At 35.6% G+C, this 26659-nt stretch overlaps 1 protein-coding gene across 1 annotated transcript; it reads right to left on the reverse strand.

Annotated features, from left to right (window-relative positions):
- Positions 1–726: 726 nt before the first annotated feature.
- Positions 727–25929, reverse strand: LOC144781408 (uncharacterized). The gene is made up of 7 exons (XM_078660242.1): positions 25772–25929; positions 23263–23332; positions 21852–21922; positions 14775–14845; positions 6063–6500; positions 4051–4266; positions 727–3254 (listed from the first exon to the last, which is right to left on the reverse strand). The coding sequence occupies exons 5-7, from the start codon at positions 6498–6500 to the stop codon at positions 2994–2996; spliced, it is 915 nt and encodes a 304-aa protein (XP_078516368.1). The 5' UTR covers positions 14775–14845; positions 21852–21922; positions 23263–23332; positions 25772–25929; the 3' UTR covers positions 727–2993.
- Positions 25930–26659: the final 730 nt, after the last annotated feature.

The following is a 26659-nucleotide window of genomic DNA, read 5'->3' on the forward strand; positions in this document are numbered from 1 at the left end:
CTTCTGAAGAATATGAAGATTGATGTATTAAAAGTTGCATGGATGAATGGATGTGTGAAAATGTGGGTGGATTATTGATTGTTGGATGGATTGAAATGTGGATGTTGAAAGGATGGATGTATGGATGGAAGGATGAAAGGGTGGAGGGATGCAGGATGCATTGTTGAAAGTGTGGATGAATAGATGCATGGAAGGATGAAAGTGTGGATGGAAGAAGGATGGAAGAAAGCGTGGATGTATGGATGGATAAAATGTTGCATAGATAAATGATGTATGGATGTGTGAAAATGTGGTAGGATGAATGATGTATCGTATTCACAATTTTTATCTTGTTGTGAGTATTATTACTGGAGTAGCACTTCTAATGAACGTAGGATATTTTTTTACCATTGTTTCTGAAGGTATAAGACAGATGAATTTGCTACAGAACATAGAATGAGTGCATGTGGTATAGCTTCTTTAAAAAAAAAGTATTGCACAGTAACATAAGTTAGGCATTTTGATCAATTTGCTATAGAACATAGAATGAGTGCATTTGTTGTATTTTTTTTAAAACTAAATTTGCACAGTAACATATTTATTTTTTTTGTAAATAATAATGCAAAGACAAGATAAGGTTTAAATTTTTTATTTAAGTAAATATATTTATTATTATTGTATGTAAGCAAATTAAACTTTACAGAAAATACTTTTACATTTTTTATGAAACGTAATTTAACTGTTTTTTTAACTTCCATTTACAGTAAAGTGTTGTGTCCTTTTTTTCAACTTATGAAAATATATCTTGTACAAGCCACTTTTAGATGGATGCAGGCAGCTGCTTCGAAACTTCTTTAAACATATACAATGATGTGAAGGTCTTAGAATGCGATTGCATGTATTGTTGTAAAACATCAATAAGGCACTTGAGGATGCCACACAGAACCATGCATAGGCACAATATTACACAGTGACTTTACTAGTTTGAAAAACCCCATAAGTTCTGAAGAATCTGAAGATTGAGGTATAAAATGTTGCATGGATGAATGATGGATGTGTGAAAAGGTGTGTGGATGTGTAAAGGATGGATGGAAGGATGAAAAAGTGGATGGATGCAGGATGTATTGTTGAAAGTGTGAATGGATGAAAGGATGCGTGGAAGGATGAAACGGTGGACGGAAGGACGGATGAAAGAAAAGGTGGTTGTATGGATGTATAAAATGTTGCATGGATGAATGATGTATGGATGTGTGTAAAGGTGGTGTGATGAATGATGGGTGGATGGATGAAAGTGTGGGTGAATTGATGTATAGATGAAACGTTGGATGGATGAAGGATGTATGAAAGATGGATGGAAGAATGAAAGGATGGATAGTTAAAGTTGCATGGATGTATGATGCATGTGTGAAAAGCTAGGTGGATAAATAATGTGTGGCTGGATGGATGTGTTGATGTGTGTATAGATTGTGGAATTAAATTTTAAGATGGATGTAGAAAATGTTGCATGGATGAATGATTGATGGATTGTTGAAAAAGTTGTTGGACGAATGATGAGTGAATGGATAGAAGGGTGGATGTGTAAATGATGGCTGTCTGGATGGAAAGCTGAAAGTGGATGGATGTAGTGTTAGTAGAATGAAATGGTAGATGAATGTATTATAAAAAATGTTGCATGAATGATGGATGGATGTGTGGAAATTTATGTGGCTGTATGATGGGTGTATGGATCGAAGGGTGGATGAGTAAAGGATGGATGTATGGAAAGGTGGAAGTGTGGCTGGCTGAAGGATGGATGAATAAAAGTGTGGATGAAAGGATGCATGGAAGGATAAAAGGGTGGACGGAAGGACGGATGTAAGAAAAGGTGGATGTATAAAATGTTGCATGGATGAATGACGTATGGATGTGTGAAAATGTGTTGTGATGATGGGTGGGTGGATGAAAGTGTGGGTGGATGGATGTATAGATGAAACGTTGGATGGATGAAGGATGGATGGTAGAATGAAAGTATGGATAGTTAAAATGTTGCATGGATGTTTGATGTATTTTTGAAAATGTCGGTGGATAAATGATGTGTTGCTGGATGGATGCGTTGATGTGTATATATATTGGAGACTGACATTTTAAGATGGATGTAGAAAATGTTGCATGGATGAATGATGTATTGTTGAAAAGGTGGGTGGACGAATGATGAGTGGATGGATAGAAGGGTGGATGTGTAAAGGATGGATGTATGGATGTAAAGCTGAAAGTGAGTGAATGTATTGTTAGTAGAATGAAATGTTAGATGGATGTATTAATAAAAATGTTGCATGAATGATGAATGGATGTGTGAAAATGTAGGTGGCTATATGATGGGTGGATGGATCGAAGTGTGGCTGAGAAAGTATGGATGGAAAGATGCAAGTGTGGATGAATGAAAGTGTGGATGAAAGGATGCATGGTAGAATAAAAGGGTGGACGAATGGAATAAAACGTGGCTGATGTATGGGTGGCTAAAATATTGCATGGATGAAAGATGTATGAAAAGGTGGTGGGATGAATGATGGGTGGATGGATGAAAGTGTAGGTATATGAGCATTATCACGGGAGTAGCAGTTCTAATGAATGTGGGATGTTTGTATTTTCCCATTCTTTCACAAGATATAAGACAGATGAATTTGCTACAGAACAGAATGAGTGCATGTGGTGTAGCTTCTGTAAAAAAAAAAATTGTGCACAGTAACATTTTATGCATTTTGCTCAATTTGCTATAGAACATAGAATTATTGCATTTGTTGTAGTCTTTTTAAAGTAAAATTGGCCAGTAACATATCTTATGTACTCTGTAAATAATAATGCAAAGACAAGATAAAAAGCTTTAAAAATTGTATTTAAGTAAATATATTTAGTATTATTGTATGAAAGCAAATTAAACGTTAATTAAAATACTGTATTTTTAGCCTTTTTACTGAAACATAATTTGAATATCTTCTTTTTGTACTTCTATTTACAGTAAAGTATTGTGTTCTTTTTTACAACTCATGTATTTTTAGTATGTATCCGTTTTGAAAAATGACATTAACATTTTTTGGCCAGCTAGGCATTAGAGCTTCTTGAATGTCGTCAATGTCGGCTGGTATATTGAAGAAGTCCAGTAGAACATTGTTATTTATTTCTACTGATTGTAAATTTTCGGCGTTATCAATATGTACATTTAGTGTACAGTGTTCCTGATGCGCAGTTTCTATCCCATATATAGTCATATTTATTTCTTCTTCTGGTGGTTGTATTTTCTGTGAAGGAAAAAGAAGTTAGTTAATTTCATTTTTTTGAAGTCCTTTTTTTTTCTTGTGTTGACCTACGGAAAAATTTCTTGTTATATGCAGGCTTAAATAATGTTAATAAGTAGTGAAGATAGTTTAAGAAAAGATAGATGTGAGTAAAGATAGTGAAAAGGTATAATATAGTGTGTATAATAGAGGATTAGAGACTGTTTTGTAATGTTATAGGTACTTTAGTAAAAATACGTATTAATAAATAGTGAGTAGTAGGTACTAGTTTTGTGTTTTAGAAGAGTATTGTAAATAGTGATTATAGTTAATAGTGCAGTGTGAGTTGAGTTTGAGTTATTAGTAGAGTGTGTTTTTTTTTTTAGTGCATTGTTAATTATTTTTGGGAGTATTGAAGTTATTGGCGTAGTAGTATAAAGAGAATTTGAAAACGACAAAATTGTGTACTTAAGTGTAAGTATTAAAGTCATATTTGTAAGTGATAGTTGGGCATTCTTAGTAAGTTATTTTGAAATAGTGAATGTTATTTTTCTGTAATTGTGTTTTTTTATGGTGCGAGTAATAAAGAGAGAGTAGTTAAGATTGAGTAGTAGATTTATTAGTGGAGAGTATTAGTGAGTTTTATAGTAGTGATTAGTAGAATACGTAGTATAGCTTAATTGATTTAGATAGAGAGTATTAGAAGAGAGTTTGAGTGAATTGTAATTAGTGAATATAGAGTTTGATAGTGTTTTAAAAAGTAAATATTATAGATTGAGTAGTAGAGCAAGTTATTAATAGTTTAATAATTTGTACTTACTTGAAATTGTGTATTTCTTGTTGTGTTTAACATTTTATTGCTGCTAAATTCATGCACTGTCAGGTGCGTCATCTTTATGTAGGATCCAATTTCTATGGGGAAGTCTGTGGCATCTCTCCAAAGAGTTATTTTCACTGAGTCCGTTGTATCTTTCACAGTTATTGATTTAAGTTTTGTATCTTGGCCAGCAATAATAATTGTTTTTGTTTCTTCTTCCTGTAAGACAAAAAATTGGTAATTAAATTTTTTTTATTATGTTACAGTGTTGGTGTGTAAGAGTGTGGGTGTTAAAGAGTTGGTGTGAGCGTGTTGTAGCAGAATGTGTGTGTTAAAGAATGTGTGTGAAAGTGTGTGAGTGTGCGAAAGAGTGTGTACGAAAGTGTTTGAGAGTCTGTCAGAGAGAGAGCGTCAAAGAGAGAGAGAGTCTGTCAAAGAGAGAGAGTGTCAAAGAGAGAAAGAGTCTGTCAAAGAGAGAGAGAGTCTGTCAGAGAGAGAGAGTCTGTCAAAGAGAGAGTCTGTCAAAGAGAGAGAGAGTCTGTCAGAGAGAGAGAGTCTGTCAGAGAGAGAGAGTCTGTCAAAGAGAGAGAGAGTCTCTCAAAGAGAGAGAGAGTCTGTCAAAGAGAGAGAGAGTCTGTCAAAGAGAGAGAGAGTCTGTGAAAGAGAGAGAGTCTGTCAAAGAGAGAGAGTCTGTCAAAGAGAGAGAGTCTGTCAAAGAGAGAGTCTGTCAAAGAGAGAGAGTCTGTCAAAGAGAGAGAGTCTGTCAAAGAGAGAGAGAGTCTGTCAAAGAGAGAGAGAGTCTGTCAAAGAGAGAGTCTGTCAAAGAGAGAGAGTCTGTCAAAGAGAGTCTGTCAAAGAGAGAGAGTCTGTCAAAGAGAGAGTCTGTCAAAGCGAGAGAGTCTGTCAAAGAGACAGAGTCTGTCAAAGAGAGAGTCTGTCAAAGAGAGAGTCTGTCAAAGAGAGAGAGTCTGTCAAAGAGAGAGAGTCTGTCAAAGAGAGAGAGTCTGTTAAAGAGAGAGAGTCTGTGAAAGAGAGAGTCTGTGAAAGAGAGAGAGTCTGTGAAAGAGAGAGAGTCTGTCAAAGAGAGTCGGTCCAAGAGAGTCGGTCCAAGAGAGTCTGTCCAAGAGAGTCTGTCCAAGAGAGTCTGTCCAAGAGAGTCTGTCCAAGAGAGTCTGTCCAAGAGAGTCGGTCAATGAGAGAGAGTGTCAAAGAGAGTCTGTTAAAGAGAGAGAGTCTGTCAAAGAGAGAGAGTCTGTCAAAGAGAGAGAGTCTGTCAAAGAGAGAGAGTCTGTCAAAGAGAGAGAGTCTGTCAAAGAGAGAGAGTCTGTCAAAGAGAGAGTCTGTCAAAGAGAGAGTCTGTCAAAGAGAGAGTCTGTCAAAGAGAGAGTCTGTCAAAGAGAGAGAGTCTGTTAAAGAGAGAGAGTCTGTCAAAGAGAGAGAGTCTGTGAAAGAGAGAGTCTGTGAAAGAGAGAGAGTCTGTGAAAGAGAGAGAGTCTGTGAAAGAGAGAGAGTCTGTGAAAGAGAGAGTCTGTGAAAGAGAGAGTCTGTGAAAGAGAGAGTCTGTGAAAGAGAGAGTCTGTCAGAGAGAGAGTCTGTCAAAGAGAGAGAGTCTGTCAAAGAGAGAGAGTCTGTCAAAGAGAGAGAGTCTGTCAAAGAGAGAGAGTCTGTCAAAGAGAGAGAGTCTGTCAAAGAGAGAGTCTGTCAAAGAGAGAGTCTGTCAAAGAGAGAGTCTGTCAAAGAGAGAGAGTCTGTCAAAGAGAGAGAGTCTGTCAAAGAGAGAGAGTCTGTCAAAGAGAGAGAGTCTGTGAAAGAGAGAGAGTCTGTGAAAGAGAGTCTGTGAAAGAGAGAGTCTGTGAAAGAGAGAGTCTGTCAAAGAGAGAGAGTCTGTCAAAGAGTGAGAGTGGGTCAAAGAGTGAGAGTGGGTCAAAGCAGTAAGTATTGTGTGCAAGAGTTTTTGGTATATAGTGTGTGTGTAAAAGGGTGTGTGATAATTTTCTTTCTTTTTATAAGCTTACCTCTGCAATAGTCCCAGAAATGCTCATTAATGAGCGTAGTGAAGCTGTTTTAACTGTTTTTATAGGTGATATTGGTGGAGCAGGGGGTTGTAGGATATATTCTGCCTCCTGTATTATTTCTTGAGGTATAGTTAAGGGGATCATGCGTGATAGTTTCGTTTGTTTCGTGATGATAATCACATTGTTTTTGGCTAAGAAATTGCGAATCATAATAGCTTGTCCTTCTTTAGTTTGCTGGTAAAATGGCTCATTGTAGCACGTTGCTTTAATGCAACTACTTTCATCAGCTAGAGCTAGATGATACATGACTTTGTTCTCTTGTTTAGCATTTGTATAGTTTGTTTTTGTGGAACATTTTATAACGTTGGCTCGGATTGTTTTTTGGTACGGCTTGTTGTCTTCAGGTTTCATTTTTTTGAGGTCTTGTATGGAAATCATCTGAAACGAGAGAAAATGTTAGTACACATTCTGAACATAAATTTTTCCCCTTTTGCTATTACCTGTAATAAAATCGCATGTTAATGAAGTTGTTGCATTTTAAACTGCCACCCATAATGCTTTGTGATCACTATAATATGATTCTAATGTACTGTAGTGCATGATGTTGTCATTAGTATAGATGTGATCTAGTGTTGAATTGTAGTCTGTTGTGTATTGTTGTATTTTTTGCTGGCATTGAAATTGCTGTAGCATATATTCTAATAGCAAAGTTCTGTTTGGTGACATTTGTGTTAAATCTATATTGAAGTCTCCCATGATGACATATTTCGAATTTGGATACAAGTTAATTATGCTACTTAAAACTTGTAATAATGTTTGCAAAAGTACATGTGGTGGTTTGTACAGTATAATAAATAAGTATTCAGAATCATTAAGATGCTGAGTGAAAAATAACAAGTCAATTTCGTGTTGTGTTTGATATATTGGCGATAAAAGCATGTTTTTTTTGTAATAAATGGCAATACCATGCTTTGTGTGCTGGTTGTGAAATTTATCAAATAATACTAGGTGATATTGTTCTATTAAGAACGTATTCTTACCTGCTTTTCTAGTTGTGTTTATTTCAGTGAGGCATATAATATCACTGTTCATGATATTTTGGTCCGATTTAATAGCAGTGTAATTTCTTTGCAAGGACCGTATGTTATGGACAATTATATTACACTGTTGTCTATAGCGATCTAATTGTGGTACTGATATTTGTAATTGCATGTGTGTTCTTAAACGTGTCATTTCTTCATGTACTTTTGGATGTACAGCAATTTTGTCTTGCTGAAAGTTTCTAATGTATATGTTGTCTAAAGATTTAGCTCTGCTTAAAGCTACATAATGCAGATGATGTACTTTACTGTTGTTAAAGTGAATGTAAATGGGCTCAATTGTTTCTCCTTGTGTTCTATGTATAGTTCTTGCAGATGATTGTCGCAATGGGAATTGTTTGCGTATAATAGTTATAAATTTCTGTGTATATTGGAAATGCCGTGTAATAGCATGAATGGGTGTCCAATGAGGCAAAATATTACTGTGATATATGTGTTTGTTTTCTTGTCTTGTTAATTTACCTACTGTTTCTTTATCAAAATTAATCCAAATAACATTTGGTCTGTTATTGATAGTTTCTACAAATTCTACTATACCTGTTGCACCATTTGTTAAACCATCATTGACATTTATATTGTTTGTTAAATCATATCTTAATTGCAATGCAATATGTAATATTGATGGCAGGCTCATTGTTTTAGTAGGATCTGTGGGCAACTGTTGGAGTATTTTTTTTTTTACTGCTTCACTTAAGTCTGCTGCAACTGTATCTATTGCTGTAGCTGTGTAAACTGGGTAATGAGTTATATGTTCTAATAAAACTGCATTATTTATGCTATTGACTTCGTTGTTAGTTCCCATAATGTAAGGGATCGTTTTGCTAATGGTTTCCGGTGGCTCTATTTCTCGTGTTTTTATCTGAATAATATCTTCATTTGTTTGTTTCCCTTCTCTTAATCTGTTTAGTAGTTCAGCAAATGGCAAGTCATTTTGTTGTCTCATTATTTTAGTCAACTCAAATAACTTGAAATGTGTCTGCCATAAATTAGTACTTACTGGCCTATATGAATGTTTTGGGTTGTCAAATATGTATGGGTCAAAAACTGGCTTCAATTGGTAAAAGTCTCCAATTGCTAAAATAGATATTCCGCCAAAAGGGAGATCAGACATTTTTATCTCTTGCAATCTATTATGTATAAAGTTGAATACATTAGCCCCTACCATTGATATTTCATCAATTATTAGCAATTTAAGATGCATTAGCTGACCTTGTAGTGTGCTTCTATTCTCATGAGTTAGCTGTCTATGAGTTAGTGTTTGTGAAATAGGTATTTTAAAAGTACTATGTAGTGTTTGTCCTTGAATGTTATGTGCTGCTTTGCCAGTTGGAGCTGTAAGCAATACATATATGTTATCTGGGTTTTCTCCTGCTTTTGTATTGTAATAACGCACTAATGTTTGGTAAAGTGCTGTTATAAGGAAACGTTTGCCTACTCCTGCACCACCTGTACAAAATGTGTAGCATGGTGTTTCTTTTGTTTTAACCCAATGCAAATGATGATATATAAAGTTAAGTTGTTCTTCTGTTAGATTTTGCATTATACTATCATATTGTTCTTTTGGCATTATGTTATTGCTTATTGATTCTTCTCTACTTGTACTTCTAATCCCTAAATCAAATGATAGGTCATACAATGGGTTTTCATTATTTTGCACTTCATGGCATATGGTGTTATCTTCTTCTGTATCTATTGGTGGTAGCAATGTATCTAATATACTAGTTTCATTGCTATTAGTTGTTAGTTGTTTATTATGTTTATTATATTTATTATGGTTTGAATCAACTGCATTTTTAAGTTCTAGATAGCGTTCATAATAAGTTTCCTTGTTATTAATTATATTATGTTCATTTCGCCATGGGTAAAAAAGCATGAGCAATTCTCTATAGTAATTTTCTGAGTCATTTTTGATGTTAAATCTGCAATAGCGAATTACTCTTCCTTTTTTTCTTTTTATGCAGTTTGTTTCGTCTACTAAATTTATCTCAAGTTCTTCGTCATCTGAGCTATGAAAGTTATTTTCAATAAGGAAATTGTCATGGCCTGTTTCTTCTTTTCCTTTACATTTTTTCTTTTCATTATACATAGATGCATAGTCAGCTAATGTACATGTTTCTAATTTTACAGGGCGTTTGCTGTACCTCACTATAATATTATCATATTGTATTTTACAAGACTCATCTGGTAAAGAATTGATAGTTTCGATGTCTTTTAATAAGTATGTACGCTTTTCATTAGGACTTGTATTGATAAATACAAAAGATCTTGAACTTTTCCGTAAAGGAATTTGTAGTATTAGATATGCTGCTTCTTGGGCACTTATTTCTGTACAGTTTAAGAATGTGTTACCTATATGCTTAAGTTGTTCTTTAATACTCGGATTGGCATGTACTTCTTTAGCAGCTTGGGCAATTAATTTGCTCATTCCTCGCTGTGATTTACTAATGTATGAAACAATATACACAGCACATGCATATGCATCTAAGATGTATTGTATATCTATGTTTGCTTGCCATGCTTTCAAAATAGTTGGATTGTAGTTATTTATAAAGCATTCAGCTGGTGTCCTTTTCAAGAAAATAGTATTTTTTTCTATAATAGATTGTATACATAAAGTATATTGTTTTAGATCTATGTTCATTGAATGTAAAAACTGTTCAAAAGTATAATTTGAAAATTCTTGGCTGTTTATAGTTAGATGTATTAGTTCAATTTGCTGTAAGAGCTCGTTATTTGTTTTGTCTAGCTCTATTGGTTCTAGTATAAAAGTTTCAGGCATTGGATATCTGGGATAATGATATTTGCATGTTCTTTTATGTTTGATACGGCAGTTTTTGGTATGGCCGTGTCTTTGTAGAGGTAGTAAAGACTCTATATCTGGTTCTTGTGTTTTTGCACATGTAACATACTTATTTATGAAAGTAGTGACTTCATTCCTATCAGAAGTTTCATATAGTGGAGCATTTTCTATCCATATTATAGCATGTATATGTGGTGATCCCCGTTGTTGGAATTCCACTCTATAAAAGTAATCAATAATTTTTCCAATCGGATTACTTTCATGCAATAAAATAGAATTAAATAATTTCCTAACTTGGAAGTCAAAATGTCTTGCACATGTAATGGGATTTTGCTGTATTAATTTGCATTTTGTTTCCCATGACATATTTTTAAATTCTTCTTTTGTGCATTCTGGTCTTTTTTCTGTACGTAATAATATGTTAATTAAGTGATACCATTTCGTTTCTGCAGCAGATAAAGTTAAAAAAAATGTTGGTAATCCTAATTGTCTAATCATAGCAAAAAGGTCTTTTTTGCATTGCTCCCAATATGGTGGTGAACTACGGATAGTTTTAAGTATTTTGTATCCTTCATTATACTGTAAAATTGTATCTAATTTATCTTTTATGTCTTTGGCAGTTATAATGTTTCCATTATTAAAGTATTTCCTAAGAGATATAAATATTTTGCTCTGTAATTGTTTAATGTGTAATGTTTTTAATTTAAAGAAAAGATTAGTAGCACACTTTGCTACTCTTAGATCATTACTTCTTACTTCTGATTGACAGATTGTGCTGTAATGTATTGGGACATGCCTTTCTTTATTAGTTGGCCTTCGTTTTCCGCAAAATATAGTTGGGAATGCCAAATATTCAGAATCTTTGTCTTCATACAAGCCTCTTGGTGTGTTATATTCTGCAGGGGCTAAACTTAAAATATTATTTGTTTCTGTAGTAATAGTTTCATTATCTAACATAGTATCTAAATTTCCTGCTGGAATATTGTCTGAGGAATCTGACATATAACTTGTATCTGAAGTCTCATCACAAGAATGTATATCTTGTGTTGTATAATCCCAATCTTTATTAATAGTGATTCCATATTCTTGAAACAAAGTGCTAGTAGTGGCTAAATATAAAGCTGCACGTTTTACTTTGTTTGGTCTAACATTTTCATAATGGGTATAAGATTTATAACTTAATTTTCTTTTTAATTTTATTGGAATTGTCATGTTATCATTAATTTGCCTTGGTAAAACAGTTACTGTTGTCATAACGTCTGCAGGTACATTTACTACTGCACCTGATAGAGATTTTTGGAATCCACGTGGTAATGTTCTAATTTGTAAAAAAGGTATTCTTGGTGATACTAATCTTTCTTCTAAGTTATGCAAGTGTAAGACTGCTGGGATATCAGGAAATGTCATCCCATTATATACTGAACATGGAGGTATTTTGTCTTTAGATATATATGTGTAACATGTTCTGCATATCTCATCTGTTCTGTATTTGCTAATGTTACATTCTATGAATTTAGCTCTCTTACTAATACTGTTTGTTTTTTGAAGACTTTGCTTATGCCATAGTTGATTGCAAATAGTGCAAGTGTACTCAGGTCCATATCTTATTTCTTCCTGAAATATCCTAATTATATCATTTGTTGTTTGACCTGCTATATCTCTATGATTAAGTTCATTCTCTTTGTTTTGTGTCCGTTTTCTTTTTCTATTACTGTTTATTTCTAGAATTTCTATATTGGTTGTTTGAATTAGTGATTCAACATCAGCTGCTAATGTGTTTATTATCTCAGGATTGTTAAGAGCTATGTGTGAATCTAAATAACTGTCTTCTGTTACATGCAGTCTATTGTCTTGACTATTGCTCTTTTGTGTGTTTATTAATGTATTTTCTACTTGTAAGTTATTTGAAGGAATTTCCCCTAATGCATTTATAGATATATGTGTCGTATGAACATATATGCTTTTTCTAGACTTTACATTTCCTTGTTTATGATTCCGTTGTGTTTGGTATAATCCTTTTTTGCTAATTGTTGTTATGTTCACAGTAGTTAAATCTAAAATAATACTCTCAGAATTAGTCATTTGTTCTCTATTGCCTAACTTTAGGATGTATTCTATAATAAGATTAATAGAGTCAATTTGGATAGCAATACATGTTCCATTAGGATGTTGTATTGCATTTTCATTTTGGCTATGTGAATCAAATAGAGAGTATGTATGTATAGTTTTGAAGACTGAAAATATATATCTACCTATAGAGATCAATATACCAGTTTGTGAATTAATTGTAGAAGTTAGTGCAGATATAAATTTACTATGTAAAGTTTGTGCTGATTTTGTTAGTTCTTCGCTAAAGCATTTTTTGAGCTTTGTAGAATAGATTATGTCATTGCTAACTATGTAATTTGGTAACTTTAGAGGTTGCATACAATCTTGTTCATCGACAGAGTGCATTTCAGTGTACAAAGCATCTCCAAGATTCATAATACAGTGCAAGTCTACACTATCCCAAATATATGCTGGTTTACAGTAGTTCTTTAGAATAGCAAATATACTATTTTGAAGACAATGTGTATAGTGAATAGTTTTATCACTATGTGTATTTTTTTCCTGTGGATGTGTGTTATGTAAAAAGGGAATTTCTTGTGGTGTTTGTGTTAAAATATGTGAATCTATATTGGTATTATTTGTGCTACTTTCCTTGTTCTGCAATGTGCTATTGTGTATATTATCATGAAGTAAACTGTCATTACTTCCAGTAATAAGTTTATATGTATTATAGTAATAACTTGAATATGTGTTTGTATGTACATTACTTGTGTTTATTGTTTGTTGTACATTTATGTGTGTGTTATTAATTACATTAGTAGAATATGTGTTGGTATTTAAATTACTTGCTGGTATTGTTTGTTGTACATTTATGTGTGTGCTATTAATATGTTGTCTTTCTGTGTTGCTCTTAAGTGTTTTCTTAAGTATACTTGCATATGTGTCAGTAGGAGTAGTCTCTTCTGGTGTATTAGTATATTGTGTTGTGCTGATCTGCTTGCTGTTCTTTTTAGATTGATTATTAGGCCCTGTTGTAGTGATAATTGCACAGGAATACGTACTAGTACTAGGAGTATTATCTAAAAATGCTAATGGCTGTTCCTTATTCCAAAAAGTATTTTTTTTAGATTGACATCTCTGAATGATTTTTTTGGCATTTTCTATACGCATTTCAAATGCTTGTGTGAAAAAATTTTCACTACCTTTAGTAGAATACACATAAAAAAATTTCGGTGCTACTGCATTCTTATTTTTTTCATGACGCACCATTGCTTTTTGAAGTGATTCTTTTGTAATCGTACTTATTTGTATTGGAGTTAATTCATACGGCACACAATTCAGGTTTGGTTTCTTAAGATAGTGTGCCAGATTAGTGATGTACTCTAGAAGTTTTTCAAATGTGAACTGTATAGTAATACATGTTCCATTTGGATGAGGCATTCCAGTCTTATCACGACTATGTGAGTCAAATACAAAGTACGAATCATTTTTCTTAAAAATGGAAATAACATAAATTTCCATGCAAAGTATAACACCGGAGTTGGAATCAAGTGCAGGTTTTAATATTTTGTTGAGATTTGGAAACGAAGGGTCACATTGTTGTAATATGTCTCCATAATAAGGTTCTTTAAGTTTAAGAGAATAGATAGTAGTATTGTGTTCAATAAAATTTGGTAACTCATCTGGATGCCTAAGTTGTTCGCTATTAAGTAAATGCATATCTATATATAAAGCATCACCTAATTTCATAATGTAATGCAAGTCTTCTTTAGTCCATGTATGTGCATCTTTGTAATAGTTGTGTATAATTGCAAAAGTACTATTTGGCAAGCATTGATAACCTCTAGAATTGCATGTAAATTTGTCATGACCTTGATGATAATCTGCTGCTAGTATTTGCATCTTAGCTAATCTAATTTATGAAATAATTTGATATCGCTACAGTATTGCTAGATTTTTTTGTTATACGCGAGTCTATTTTCGTTCTCTTATTTAATCTCTCTCTATATATATATATATATATATATATATATATATATATATATATCTATAGCTAATTTATATTTTCTTTTGTAGTTAACTATAATGCAAGGCAATTAATTGAACACTATTTTTTTGCTTTGTATTTTAGATAGCAGATTTAGATGTATTTTGTTTACAATTTTAGTGATGTACTAGCTATAAGTTATACTATTAGCATATATATATATATATATATATATATATTTGGATATATATATAATTGGATATATTTATATGTATATATATATATAGTTATTTTACTGTTAAATATATTCCAAGTTACAGGTTGATAGCTTATTTAAAAAACATACTTCTAATTGTATATATTTCCAAACAATTAGCAATTGTTTTTATAAAAGAAATAATTTTCAATGTTAAGTATATAAATATATATATAATTTTTTTAATAACTAATTATATATCTGATTTTGTCTAGTTTATTTTTCTCTAAATCCACTCTATTGTTGTTTTGGACTTGTTTTATAGTTGGAGCTGGTAGCAAAATAAAAAGCAATTACTTTTACTTTTTTGTTAACTATTTTTTTTTCTTAAGATTAATGTTACCTATGGAAATCTTTTATACTATCTTTTCGAATTCTAAGTATATACTATATATATATATATATATATATATATATATATATATATATATACACACGTGTGTGTTGATATGTGTCTTGCTTTTTCCCTTGCTATTTCTATACTTACAAGTCAATACAGAAGCAAAATAGATACTTTTACCGTGATGATGTTTTCACTGATGTTGTGTCAAACAATTATGAACGTCTGATGTTATTCAATCAATTGGCAATCTAAGGAAGAATGAAACAAGCATTAATATTGAGTTGACATATTAATATAATAAAAGCGGCTCGATACTCAAGACTATGTGTAGAAGTTGTATGTGTAGTATGTGTGTGGACTGAGTGAAGCATATTAGTAGTCGTAAATCGAGTATTAGAAGTGTATGTAGTATAGAGTAACTAGTAATGTATAGTAGTAAGGAGGATAAAGTGAGCAAGATAGAGAGAGATGGAGGGCAGGAAGAAGAGATGTTAATAAAGAGGGGTGGTTAGGCAATATTAAGAGTAGTGGAAAGATGAAGAGAAAGATAAGGAAAAGAGAGAAGTCTGATAAGGAAGAGAGGATATATAGAGGTGTAGAATGTAAGCTACAAAAAAATAGAAATGTAAATTACATGAAGTGATTTTTATGAGAAGTTGTAAAGAGTGTATTAGATGCATTGTTTGTAATTTTAAGCAAGTACAAAGGAATAGGAGAGGTAGTGAGATTAAGGAACACTTAATCTCTTGTTAAATCTAAATAAACAATAGAAGAGACGTTAAATACATCTGAATTTGCCACAGAGACTGAGTGATGCAACTGGGGAATTGCACACTCACTTTAGGTGGAAAAGAAAGCCCTCACACACCGACCTAGTCAGTGTCATGCTTCATCATTGGGCCCCACCAAAGAGGCCGAATGCCTCTTTGGTGTGCTACGACGCCAGAAGACTGCGGAGCAGGTTTTGTGAAAAAGGCATGTTGTGAGTTTTATAATTAAAACTGCCTAATGTGTAAGTAAAAATCTATAATTCTTGATGCTTAGTATACAAATGAAAGAGTTATGTGTCTGAATTTAATGCCCAAGGTAATGGATTTGTTAATTTAAAATACTAATTAGTCAGTCAACATGTTTCATGTTTTACAGTTGTTTACATTTACTTAGGCATTTATAATAACAGAATTATACCCCGGCGGTATGGACTCTCTAATCGCCCACCCTGACCTGGGGGCGTGAAAGTGAAAATATCCAAAAAATGATTTAGTGCATAAAAAAAAGGGGGAAGAGCAATTGCTCATTCCAAAAATACTCCTAATTGCGGAGTGTTTGTGCACCTGTAAAAGAAATAGCAGACAAACATATAAAACTTTCACACAATTAGTTGTAAATATAAGTCATTGCGTTTGTCCAGGGTGTTCTATAGTTGTTGCATAGTGTTCCTAAATAAACACTATAGTTAACATCATCTATATAGCCTTATAGGGATGCTCACACTAACTTAGTAAATTGAAGTGGAAAAATGTGTGTAAAGCACACAAAGTAGCTAGAAAGTGTTGATGAAGAGAGGAGACACATAGGAGATCAAGAGAGCTAGAAAGCAAGAAGAGAAGTAAGTGCAGAATGTAGTGAGAAGATAGCAAGTAAAAAAAGTGCAAGATAGAAAGTGAAGACAAGATGGAGACGTAGATAGAGAGTGAAGGCAGGAAGGAGAGAGGACATGAGAGAGAGAGAAAAAGGGAGGGTAGGATGTAGGGCATGAGCAAGAAGGAGGAATGGATGGAAGAAAGTGCAGGAGCAAGAGGGCCAGCTCAGTGGTGTAAAGACTTTCAGGTAAGCACTGTTGTGTTTTGTAAAGCTGATAATACTGTCACTTTGAATGCGCCGAATGTGACTAAATTTATTTTTCTTTTGTTGCAGTATTTGACAGCAGGGTTGGTCAAGTATTTCTTGTTGCCATTTTGTCTTGAGATCTTTGGCTCGCTGTCAGTGTCCATGGTGCAAGGACCCCCATAGAGATAGATGTAGATGGAGGGCAGTAAAGAAGAGAGCAGTTGGAAGAGTGGGCAAGAGGAAGAGTGATAGCAAAGGGGAAACAAGAGGAAGAGTGATAGCAAAGGGGGAAAAAGCGGAGAGGGAGATAAAGAGAATAATGATAGATAAGGAAGGAGAGAAAGAGTGGATGCAGAGAGTGAGCAAGAGGAAAAAACAGATAAAAGATAGAAAAGAGAAAAAGTTAAAGGCAAAACAGGGAGAATGTGCAAGAGAGAAGAATAGTAGATAGGGAGGAAGAGAGGGAGGAAGAGAGAGGGAAGACGAAAAGTAAGTGTACAATTGTGATAGAAGATAGGAAACAAAGAGTGCAAGATAGTAACTATTTCCGGTCGGCATTTTGTGTTGGGATTCATGGCTCGCTGTCTTCATGGCACAAGGGATTTCAGGTATGCGTTTTAAATTGTAATGCAATTAGTATTTCTCTTACAGGTGTTTAACTATTTTGTTTATATTCTTATAATGTTTTTTTTTTGGGCTGTTCTCTCTAGTGTTTCCGTGTTGGGTCTCCTCCTTGGCGTAACAACTTTCAGGTAAGCGATGTGTTTTGTAACAAATAAATGACTGTCTCTTTTGAATGACCGGTTTTTTTTTAAGTTTGAAAAGGATTTTTTGACTTCATTCTACCCTTACGTTTCTTTTTGTCTTTTTTTTCTCTTCCTCCCTATGTACTATTTTTCTCTTGCACTTGCTCCCTCTTTTATCCTTTTAACTTTCTCTTTTTTATCTGTTTTTTCTATTGCTCACTCTCTGCATACTCTCTCTTGCCTTATCTATCCTTATTCTTTATCTCCCTCTCCTTTTTGCTTTTTTTTCCCTTTGCCATCACTCTTCCTCTTGCCCCCTCTTCCAACCGCTCTCTTCTTACTGCCCTCCATCTACATCTCTCTCTATGGGGGTCCTTGCACCATGGAGACTGAGACAGTGAGTCAAAGAGTGCAAAATAGAAAGAGAATACAAGATGAGGACAGAGATGGAGAGTGAAGGCAGGAAGGAGATAAAACGCAGGAGTAAGAAGAAAGACAGAATGTTAAGTAAGAGTAAGAAGTAGGGCATGAGCAAGAGGGAGGGAGAGAGAGCAGATGGAAGAGGGTGCAGGAGAGAGGGATGGTAGAGAGAAAAGAAAGCATAAAGGAGATAGAGAGAAGAATGATAGATAGGGAGGAAGAGGAACACTGAGAGTATTAGAAAGAGAAAAAGAAAAGAAAAAGGAGTGCAGGACAGAGAAGCATGATAGATAGAAAAGGAGCTAGAAGAAAGGAGAGAGCAGATGTAATAGGGGGCAGGAAGAAGGAAGAGAGCATAAAGGAGAGATATATAGAGAAGAATGAATAAAGAAGTAATTAAAAAAAGGAAGAGAGAGTGCCAAGAAAGAACGGAGTATGCAGAGAGGAGGTGAAAAGAAGTTAGAGAAAGATAAGTAAGAAAGAGGAAGAGAGTGCCGGAGATAGAAGTATGATAGATAAGAAAGTAGAGAGGATGCAAGATAAATGGAGATCATGAGAGAGAACGTAAAAGGGGGAAAAGACTGCAGAATGGAGGCAGAGGTCCAAAAATATAAGGAGTGCAAGATGGAAAGGCAGAACAACATAGGGAAGTATATAGAGAGTGAAAGTCACAGAGTGCAAAAGGAAGAGCAAGAAAGAGAGAAAGCAGGAGTTAAAGGGAGGGTGTGCATGAGCAAGAAAGAATTAAGAAGGGAGCAGTTGGAAGAGGGGGCAAGAGGGAGAGTGATGGCAAAGGGAAAATAGCAGAAGGGAGATAAAAAAAGAATGATGATATAGAGGGAGGAAGAAGGAAGGAGAGAGAGCAGATGGAATAGGGGTCAAGAGTAAGAAGAAAGAGAGCAAAAAGGAGAGAGAAAAGAGAAGAGAGTGCAGAATGGAGTCAGAGGGCAAGAAAGAGAAGGAGTGCAAGATGGAAATGTAGCACAATATGGGGAAGGAGATAGAAAGTTAAAGTAAGAGAGAGGGCAAAAGGGAGAGCAAGGGAGAGAGAGAAAAAGCATGATGTAAAGAGAGGGATGGAAGAAAGAAGGTGAGAGGGTAGATGAAGAAAAGCACAAGAGTGTGAATATAAGATGGAGTGGGCAAAATAAAGAGAAATAAAGAAGGAATACAAGATAGCGACATAAGGAGCAGAGAAAGAAAGGAGATGGAAAGGGTATGCAAGAAGAAGAGAGGGGCAAAAGGTAAGAGAGCAACAGGGAGAGAGATAAAGATCGAAGGAATAGGAAGAGAGGGCAGGAGAGATAAGCATGATAGAAAAGGATGGAGAGAGCAAGCAGAAAGGAGAAAGGACGCAGGGCGCAAAGGGAGCAGCTTTTTTGCGCAGGCCAAAACCTAATGAGAACTGTAGTGTGAGTTTGGGTCGGCCCTCGTCATTCATTGTCTGGCTCCATAAATTGAGCCTAGCCATTGGACGAGGGGCCTGTCCGTCAATTTAAAGCAGACTCAGGGGCGTTCAAGATTCTTTGGCTTTTGCCGACAAAACGACGCCGGGAACGCCCCCGATTCTAGCCCGGCATTGCCGGGACCTGCCTTTGATGACGTATCAGGTTTCTTTGTCTGTGGCGGAACAAATTGCAGGTAAGCGATGATGTCTTTTGTAATATAAATGACTGTCTTTTTTGAATGCCCCATCCGAAATGTTTAATCACGTATTTTTTTTTGTTCTCTGCAGGTATTTTGCGACGGCACGGTGGGGGTAACAATTTCCGGTCTGTATCCTTGGCTCGCTGTCTGTCTCCGTCTCCATGATACAAGGGATTTCTTGCAGGTAAGAGATGGTATCTTTTAAGGACAGAGATGGAGAGTGAAGGCAGGAAGGAGATAATACGCAGGAGTAAGAAGAAAGGCAGAAGGTAAAGGAAGAGTAAGAAGTAAGGCATGAGCAAGGAGGGAGGGAGAGAGAGCAGATGGAAGAGGGTGCAGGAGAGAGGTATGGTAGAGAGAAAAGAAAGCATAAAAGAGATAGAGAGAAGAATGAAAGATAGGGAGGAAGAGGAACACGGAGAGTATTAGAAAAGAAGGAGAGTGCAGGACAGAGAAGCATGATAGATAGAAAAGGAGCAAGAAGAAAGGAGGGAGCAGATGGAATAGGGGGCAGGAAGAAGAAGGAAGAGAGCAGAAAGGAGAGATATATAGAAGAAAGAATAAAGAAGTAATTTAAAAAAAGAAGAGAGAGTGCAAAAAAAGAACGGAGTACGCAGAGAGGAGGTAAAAAGAAGATAGAGAAAGAGAAAGAGGGTGCAGGAGATAGAAGTATGATCGCTAAGGAAGTAAAGAGGATGCAAGATAATGGAGATCATGAGAGAGAACGTAGAAAGGGGAAAAGACTGCAGAATGGAGGCATAGGGCAAAAAATAGGAGTGCAAGATGGAAAGCCAGAACAAGATAGGGAAGGAGATAGAAAGTGAAAGTCACAGACTGCAAAAGGAAGAGCAAGGAAGAGAGAAAGCAGGAGTTAAAGGGAGGGTGTGCATGAGCAAGAAAGAATTAAGAAGGGAGCAGTTGGAAGAGGGGGCAAGAGGGAGAGTGATGGCAAAGGGAAAATAGCAGAAGGGAGATACAAAAATAATCATGATAGAGAGGGAGGAAGAAGGAAGGAGAGAGAGGAGATGGAATAGGGTGCAGGAGAGAGAAAAAAGAGCAAAAAGGAGAGAGAAGAGAGTGCAGAATGGAGTCAGAGGACAAGAAAGAGGAGTGCAAGATGGAAATGGAGAACAACATAGGGAAGGAGATAGAAAGTGAAAGTAAAAGAGAGGGCAAAAGGGAGAGCAAAGGAGAGAGAAAATGCATGAGGTAAAGAGAGGGTGGGAAGGAGGGCATGAGCAACAAATAAGTAAGAATGGAGCAGTTGGAAGAGGGTGCAAGAGGGAGATTGATGACAAAGAGAAAAGAGCAGAAAGGAGGGAGATAAAAAGAGAAGCATAATCGAGTGGGAGCAAGAAGGAAAGAGAGAGCAGTTGAAATAAGGGGTAGTAGGGAGAAGGAGAGAGCAGAAAGGAGAGATATATATAGGAGAGCAATAAAGAGAGCAGGAGGGAACAGATTGTGATGGAAGAAAGAAGGTGAGTATAGATGAAAAAAAGCACAAGATTGTGAATGTAAGATGGAGTGGGCAAAATAAAGAGAAATAAAGAAGGAATACAAGATAGCAACATAAGGAGGAGAGAAAGAAAGGAGAGAGATAAAAAGAGTATGCAAGAAGAAGAGAGGGGCAAAAGGTAAGAGCATGCGGGAGAGAGATAAAGATAGGAATAGGAAAAGAGATGGCAGGAGAGATAAGCATGATAGAAAAGGGAGAGAGGAAGCAGAAAGGAGAAAGGACGCAGGAAATAGAGAGATAAAGAATGAATTCAAGAGACAGCTACATTTAGGAAGTAGAGAAAGAAAGGAGAGAGATGGAAAGGGTATGCAAGAAGAAGAGGGGCAAAAGGTAAGAGAGCAAGAGGGAGAGAGATAAAGATAGAAGGAATAGGAAAAAAGAGAGGGAAGGAGAGATAAGCATAATAGATAAGTAGGGAGAGAGCAAGCATAAGTAGAGAGAGCAAGCTGAGACGCAAGCTAGAAAGAGCATCAGAGAGAAGGTAAGGAGGAGTAAAAGTGAGAGCAGAATAGAGTGAGTAAAAGAAAGTGCATGATAGAAAGAAAGAAAAGAGGGGAATACAGGAGAGAGTGTAGAAGAGAAAGGATGCAAAAGAGGGAGAGGAAAAAAAAGAAGGAAAGTAGGAGAAAGTGAGGAAAGAATAGAGCAGGAGTAAATAAAATAGAAAGACTGCTGGCAAAATCATGAAGGAGATGCAGAGTAAATGCAAGAGAGAGGAAAGGCAAGAATGCTAAATTGAAAGGGAAGGCAAGAGAAGGATATGTATATATGTTGCATGTGCTGTCTCAGTATCTAATCATTTGCTCATCTCCAAACTAAATCAAATGTTGTTTATGAGGCAAACTTTTGTGTATATCCAGCAAAGAATGCCCAGTACAGACAGAAAGAACAAAGTCTTAGTTATAAGTTTTCCTTTACCTTTGACCTCTCTCCTGATTACGACCTCACCAGTGCTGCTTTCATCTCCAAACTAAATTAAATGTTGTTTATGAGGCAAACTTTTGTGTATAATAATCTAGCAAAGAATGTCCAGTACAGACAGGAAGTACTACCCAAAAATGCCTAAAGTAAAATAAGTTTTAAGTATGAACGTACCGTGTTGAATGAACAAATTTGAAAGATGTGTCCTCGATGGGGCAGTTGCACCAAATGGCAAATTTTTTGTCCTGTAAAAGTAAAATATACTGTTAGCAAAAGTTTGAAAAGAGTGAGGACATTTGTGTGAAGTATATTAGAAGTTGTAAATAGAGAATTAGAAGCACTATGTATTATAGAGTAGCAATGAAAAAGGATGGGTAAAAGTGAGAGCTGAATAGAGAGGGAGTAAAAGAAAGTGTGCATGATAGAAGGAAAGAAGATTAAAACAGGAGAGAGAAGGTATAAGAGAGGGCATGAAAAAAAGTGAGCGAAGAGAAGAAGAAAGAAAGTAGGTGTAATAGTGAGGGAAGAATGTGCAAAATTGAGAGAAATAAAGAAGGAATACAAAAGAGCGAGATATAAGGAGAGAAAGAAGGAGTGGTGGAAAGTGTCTGGAAGAAGAGGGGCAAAAGGTTAAGATATCAAGAGAGTGAGAGAAATAAAGATAGAAGGAATAGGAAAAGAGAAGGTAAAAGAGATAAGCATAATAGATAAGTCGGGAGATAGCAAGCAGAAGGGGGAGGACGCAAAAAATAGAGAGCAGGAGAGAGAAGAAAAGGATGGGTAAAAGTGAGAGCTGAATAGAGATGGAGTAAAAGAAAGTGTGCATGATAGAAGGAAAGAAGATTAAAACAGGAGAGAGAAGGTATAAGAGAGGGCATGAAAAAAAGAGGGAGAAGAGAAGAAGAAAGAAAGTAGGTGTAATAGTGAGGGAAGAATAGAGCAGGAGTAAATAAAAGAGAAAGACTGATGGCAAAATGGGAAAGGAGATGCAGAGTAAATGCAAAAGAGATAAAGGCAAAAATGCAAAATTGAAATGAAAGTCAAGAGAGTGAAATGTATGTATGTTGCATGTGCTAGCTTAGTATGTAAGCATTTGCTGCCGGGACCTGTAAAGAAGGTGGGGATGAATATATAGGGTGAGGGCAGAAGAGTGAGGATGCAGGAGAGAGAAGGAGAGCAAAAGAAAGAGAAAGTCGGAGAAAAGGAGAGAAGAATAATGCGAGAGTGAAAGAAAGGACATTGAATGTAAAATTGTGAAGGAGATGCAGAGTAAATGCAGAAGAGAGACATAAGGAAAGGCAAGAAAGAAATTGAAAGGGAAGGCAGGAAATAAAGAGATCTATGTATATTGCGTGTGGTAAATGAGTCAAAGCATTCCCTACAGGGACCTGTAAAAAAAGTGTTTGTTATAAGTTTTCCTTCTCTGTTGACTACAACTTTACCAGTGGCGCTCTTGTACAAAAGCATAAGATGTGCTTTATGAGCGAAATTTTGTGTATAAGTATACAGCAAAGAATGCTCAGTACAAACAGCAATTATTAAAAAAAGAAATGTATTAAGTAAAATAAATAAAGTATTAACATACCGTGTTTATATAACGAATTTCAAATTGTGTAGTCGATGGGTCAGTTGCAACAAACGTGTACTTTTTTACCCTACAAAACAAAAATAGCATTAGCAAAATATTATGAGTGCAGGCAAAAAAAGCAGTGATTTTCTCATGCAAACTGTGCAAATTGAATCTTAGCTAAAGCTTTGCGTATTAGCGATTAATGCGTTCTAATGTAATAGTATGGCAATTATTTGCGTCACGTTACTGGTTTGTATGTGCCTTTAAAAATATAGAAATCCGCGCATGCACGTAGTGAAAATAAAAGAAGGAATGTTGCCAGTGTTTTATTTAATTTCTCGCATCGTGCAAAGCAGTTTGTGAACTAAAGTTGTAACTGAACATATATATATATATATATATATATATATATATATATATATGTGTGTGTGTGTGAAAGATTAGTCTTACCTAAATCACTGAAATGGATTAACAAAAAACATGGTGAAATTGGCCAAATGTATATACAACACAATTGAATTGTAAAGTGATACGTATTCTTACTGCAAATTAGTTTCACAGAAAGGCATACTTACATGCGCAAACATTTTCATCCTAAATGCACAGTTTGCAAACATTTATATCGTAAATGTACCTATTGGCGATGTATGAAAAAGAACTCAAAGGCATTAAACAAAAACATGGGGAAATTGGGCAAATGTATATGCAAGACAATTTAAATTTAAAGTAATACGTATTATTACTGATTTGTTTGCGCGTATAAAAACTGAAAAATGTGCTCGTAATACCGCTGCTCAAAAGAACAGATTACTTTCACAGAAAGGCCTGAACTTACGTGCGCAAACATTGTCATCCTAAATGCAGTTTGCCCATGTATAACTTTGCACTGAATGTCGTCGTGTCTCACCTTATCCTAACTGTTCTTTATGCTCTCAGTAAATGTAACGGGCATTCATGCTCTGACTAAATCTAGTGTTGCGACAAACACATGCTTGTGCTCATCTAACTCTCAGCCCTACGATTTGAGCATATTAAATAAAAAAGGGGACAAATTACTTTCACAGAAAGGGCTAAACTTACATGCGCAAACATTTTCCTCCTTTATGCAGTTTGCCGATGTATAACTTTGCACTGAAAGTCGTCGTGTCTCACCTTCATGCAATGACTAAATTTAGTGTTGCGACAAACACATGCTTGTGCCCATCTAACTCTCAGCCCTACGATTTGAGCATATGAAATAAAATCTGGCATCGCACAAACAAGGCACCCAAAATGTACATAATGACGAATTGCATTAAACAGCAAGGCCTTACAAAGTAAGCATGTGTTCGAATTTTCAAAGGCCATCAATAAAGTAGACATGCGCAAACATTTAAATCGTAAATCTACCTACATTTTTCTCCTAAATGCAGTTTTCCGATGTATAACTTTGCACTGAAAGTCGTCGTGTCTCACTTTATCCTAACTGTTCTTTATGCTCTCAGTAAATGTAACGGGCCTTCATGCTCTGACTAAATCTAGTGTTGCGACAAACACATGCTTGTGCTCATCTAACTCTCAGCCCTACGATTTGAGCATATGAACTAAAAAAGGGGACAAATTACTTTCACAGAAAGGGCTAAACTTACATGCGCAAACATTTTCCTCCTAAATGCAGTTTGCCGATGTATAAGTTAGCCCTGAAAGTCGTCGTGTCTTACCTTATCCTAACTGTTCTTTATGCTCTCAGTAAATGTAACGGGCCTTCATGCTGTGACTAAATCGAGTGTTGCGACAAACACATGCTTGTGCCCATCTAACTCTCAGCCCTACGATTTGAGCATATGAAATAAAATCTGGCATCGCACAAACAAGGCATCCCAAATGTACATAATGACGAATTGCATTAAACAGCAAGGCCTTACAAAGTAAGCATGTGTTCGCATTTTCAAAGGCCATCAATAAAGTAGACATGCGCAAACATTTATATCGTAAATCTACCTACATTTTCCTCCTACATGCACAGTTTGCCGATGTATAACTTTGCACTGAAAGTCGTCGGTCTCACCTTATCCTAACTGTTCTTTATGCTCTCAGTAAATGTAACAGGCCTTCATGCTTTGACTAAATCTAGTGTTGCGACAAATACATGCTTGTGGTCAGCTAACTCAGCCCCACGATTTATGCATATTAAATAAAATGTGGCATCGCACAAACAAGGCATCCAAAATGTACATAATGGCGAATTTGAATAAACAGAGGTCCTTACAATGTAAGCATTTGTTTGAATTTGAAAAGTTCATGAATAAAGGAGACATGCGACAACATTTATATCGTAAATGTACCTATTGGCAATGTACCAAAAAGAACTCAAACGCATTAAACAAAAACATGGTGAAATTGGACAAACGTATAGGCAACAAAATTTAATTCTAAAGTGATTCATATTATTACTGCTTTGTTTGCGCGTGTAAAACTGAAAATTGTGGTCGTAATACCGCAGCTCAAAAGGACAAATTACTTTCACAGACAGGAAGGAACTTACAGTTTATGTCGAAAGGCTCCAGTCCGCTGTCTCGAAGTATACCTCCTGAGATCGGTCGAGAAATCGAGAGGCTCCAGTCCACTGTCACGAAGTATACCTTCTGAGCTCGCTCGAAGAAATGTTTCTTTCCGTGGCTGTAGTCCTTTACATACTGTGGAAGACAAAAAAAAAACGCAGTTAGTTCATTAAATAACAAAAGACTTGCAAAGTTTGTTGTTAAGAACATGTAGGTGAGATGTTGTTTAGGATGTTGCTGTCTCGACATATGTAAATTGCCGATAGGAGGCTGTCTGGCCGAATGAAAAGGTCGTGGATGCTGTGACTCGTTAGAGTACTTAGTGGCTATGTGCGACTTTAGCCGATCTTGAATATCAAAGCTTAGTGGTAGACGAGTTGGCGCCACGCTGCCTGCAAATACAAAAAGAAGTGCTGGTGAATATCATTTTGTTAAAGTAGAAAAACACGATAGCTCTTTGCAATAATTCCCTACACTGAAACCACACGATATAAAATAACTATTAAAGTAAGCATAATAGAAGTACGACACCACGCCGCCGACATATTCCTGCAAATAAAGGGAAAGAAATGAAGTTAGAAATTACTTTTGAAACGTAACAAAACACTCCGGGTATTCGAAAGTGACAGTAATTGTTTAGTTACAAAACACATCGCTTACCTGCAAGTCGTCACGCCACGGATGAGACCCGACACGGAAACACTAGAGAGTACAGGCCAAAAAAGAAACATCAGAAGAACATAAACCAAATAGGCCGAACACCTGTTACGTTAAATCTACAACACCTGTAAGAAAATACAAATTACATTTGAATCTATCTACACCGAGTCGCACTAAGACATGACCACAGCGCTTACCTTAAAGTTGTTCGT

Source organism: Lissotriton helveticus, chromosome 9 (genome assembly GCF_964261635.1).
Source record: "Lissotriton helveticus chromosome 9, aLisHel1.1, whole genome shotgun sequence".
Classification (NCBI taxonomy): domain Eukaryota; kingdom Metazoa; phylum Chordata; class Amphibia; order Caudata; family Salamandridae; genus Lissotriton; species Lissotriton helveticus.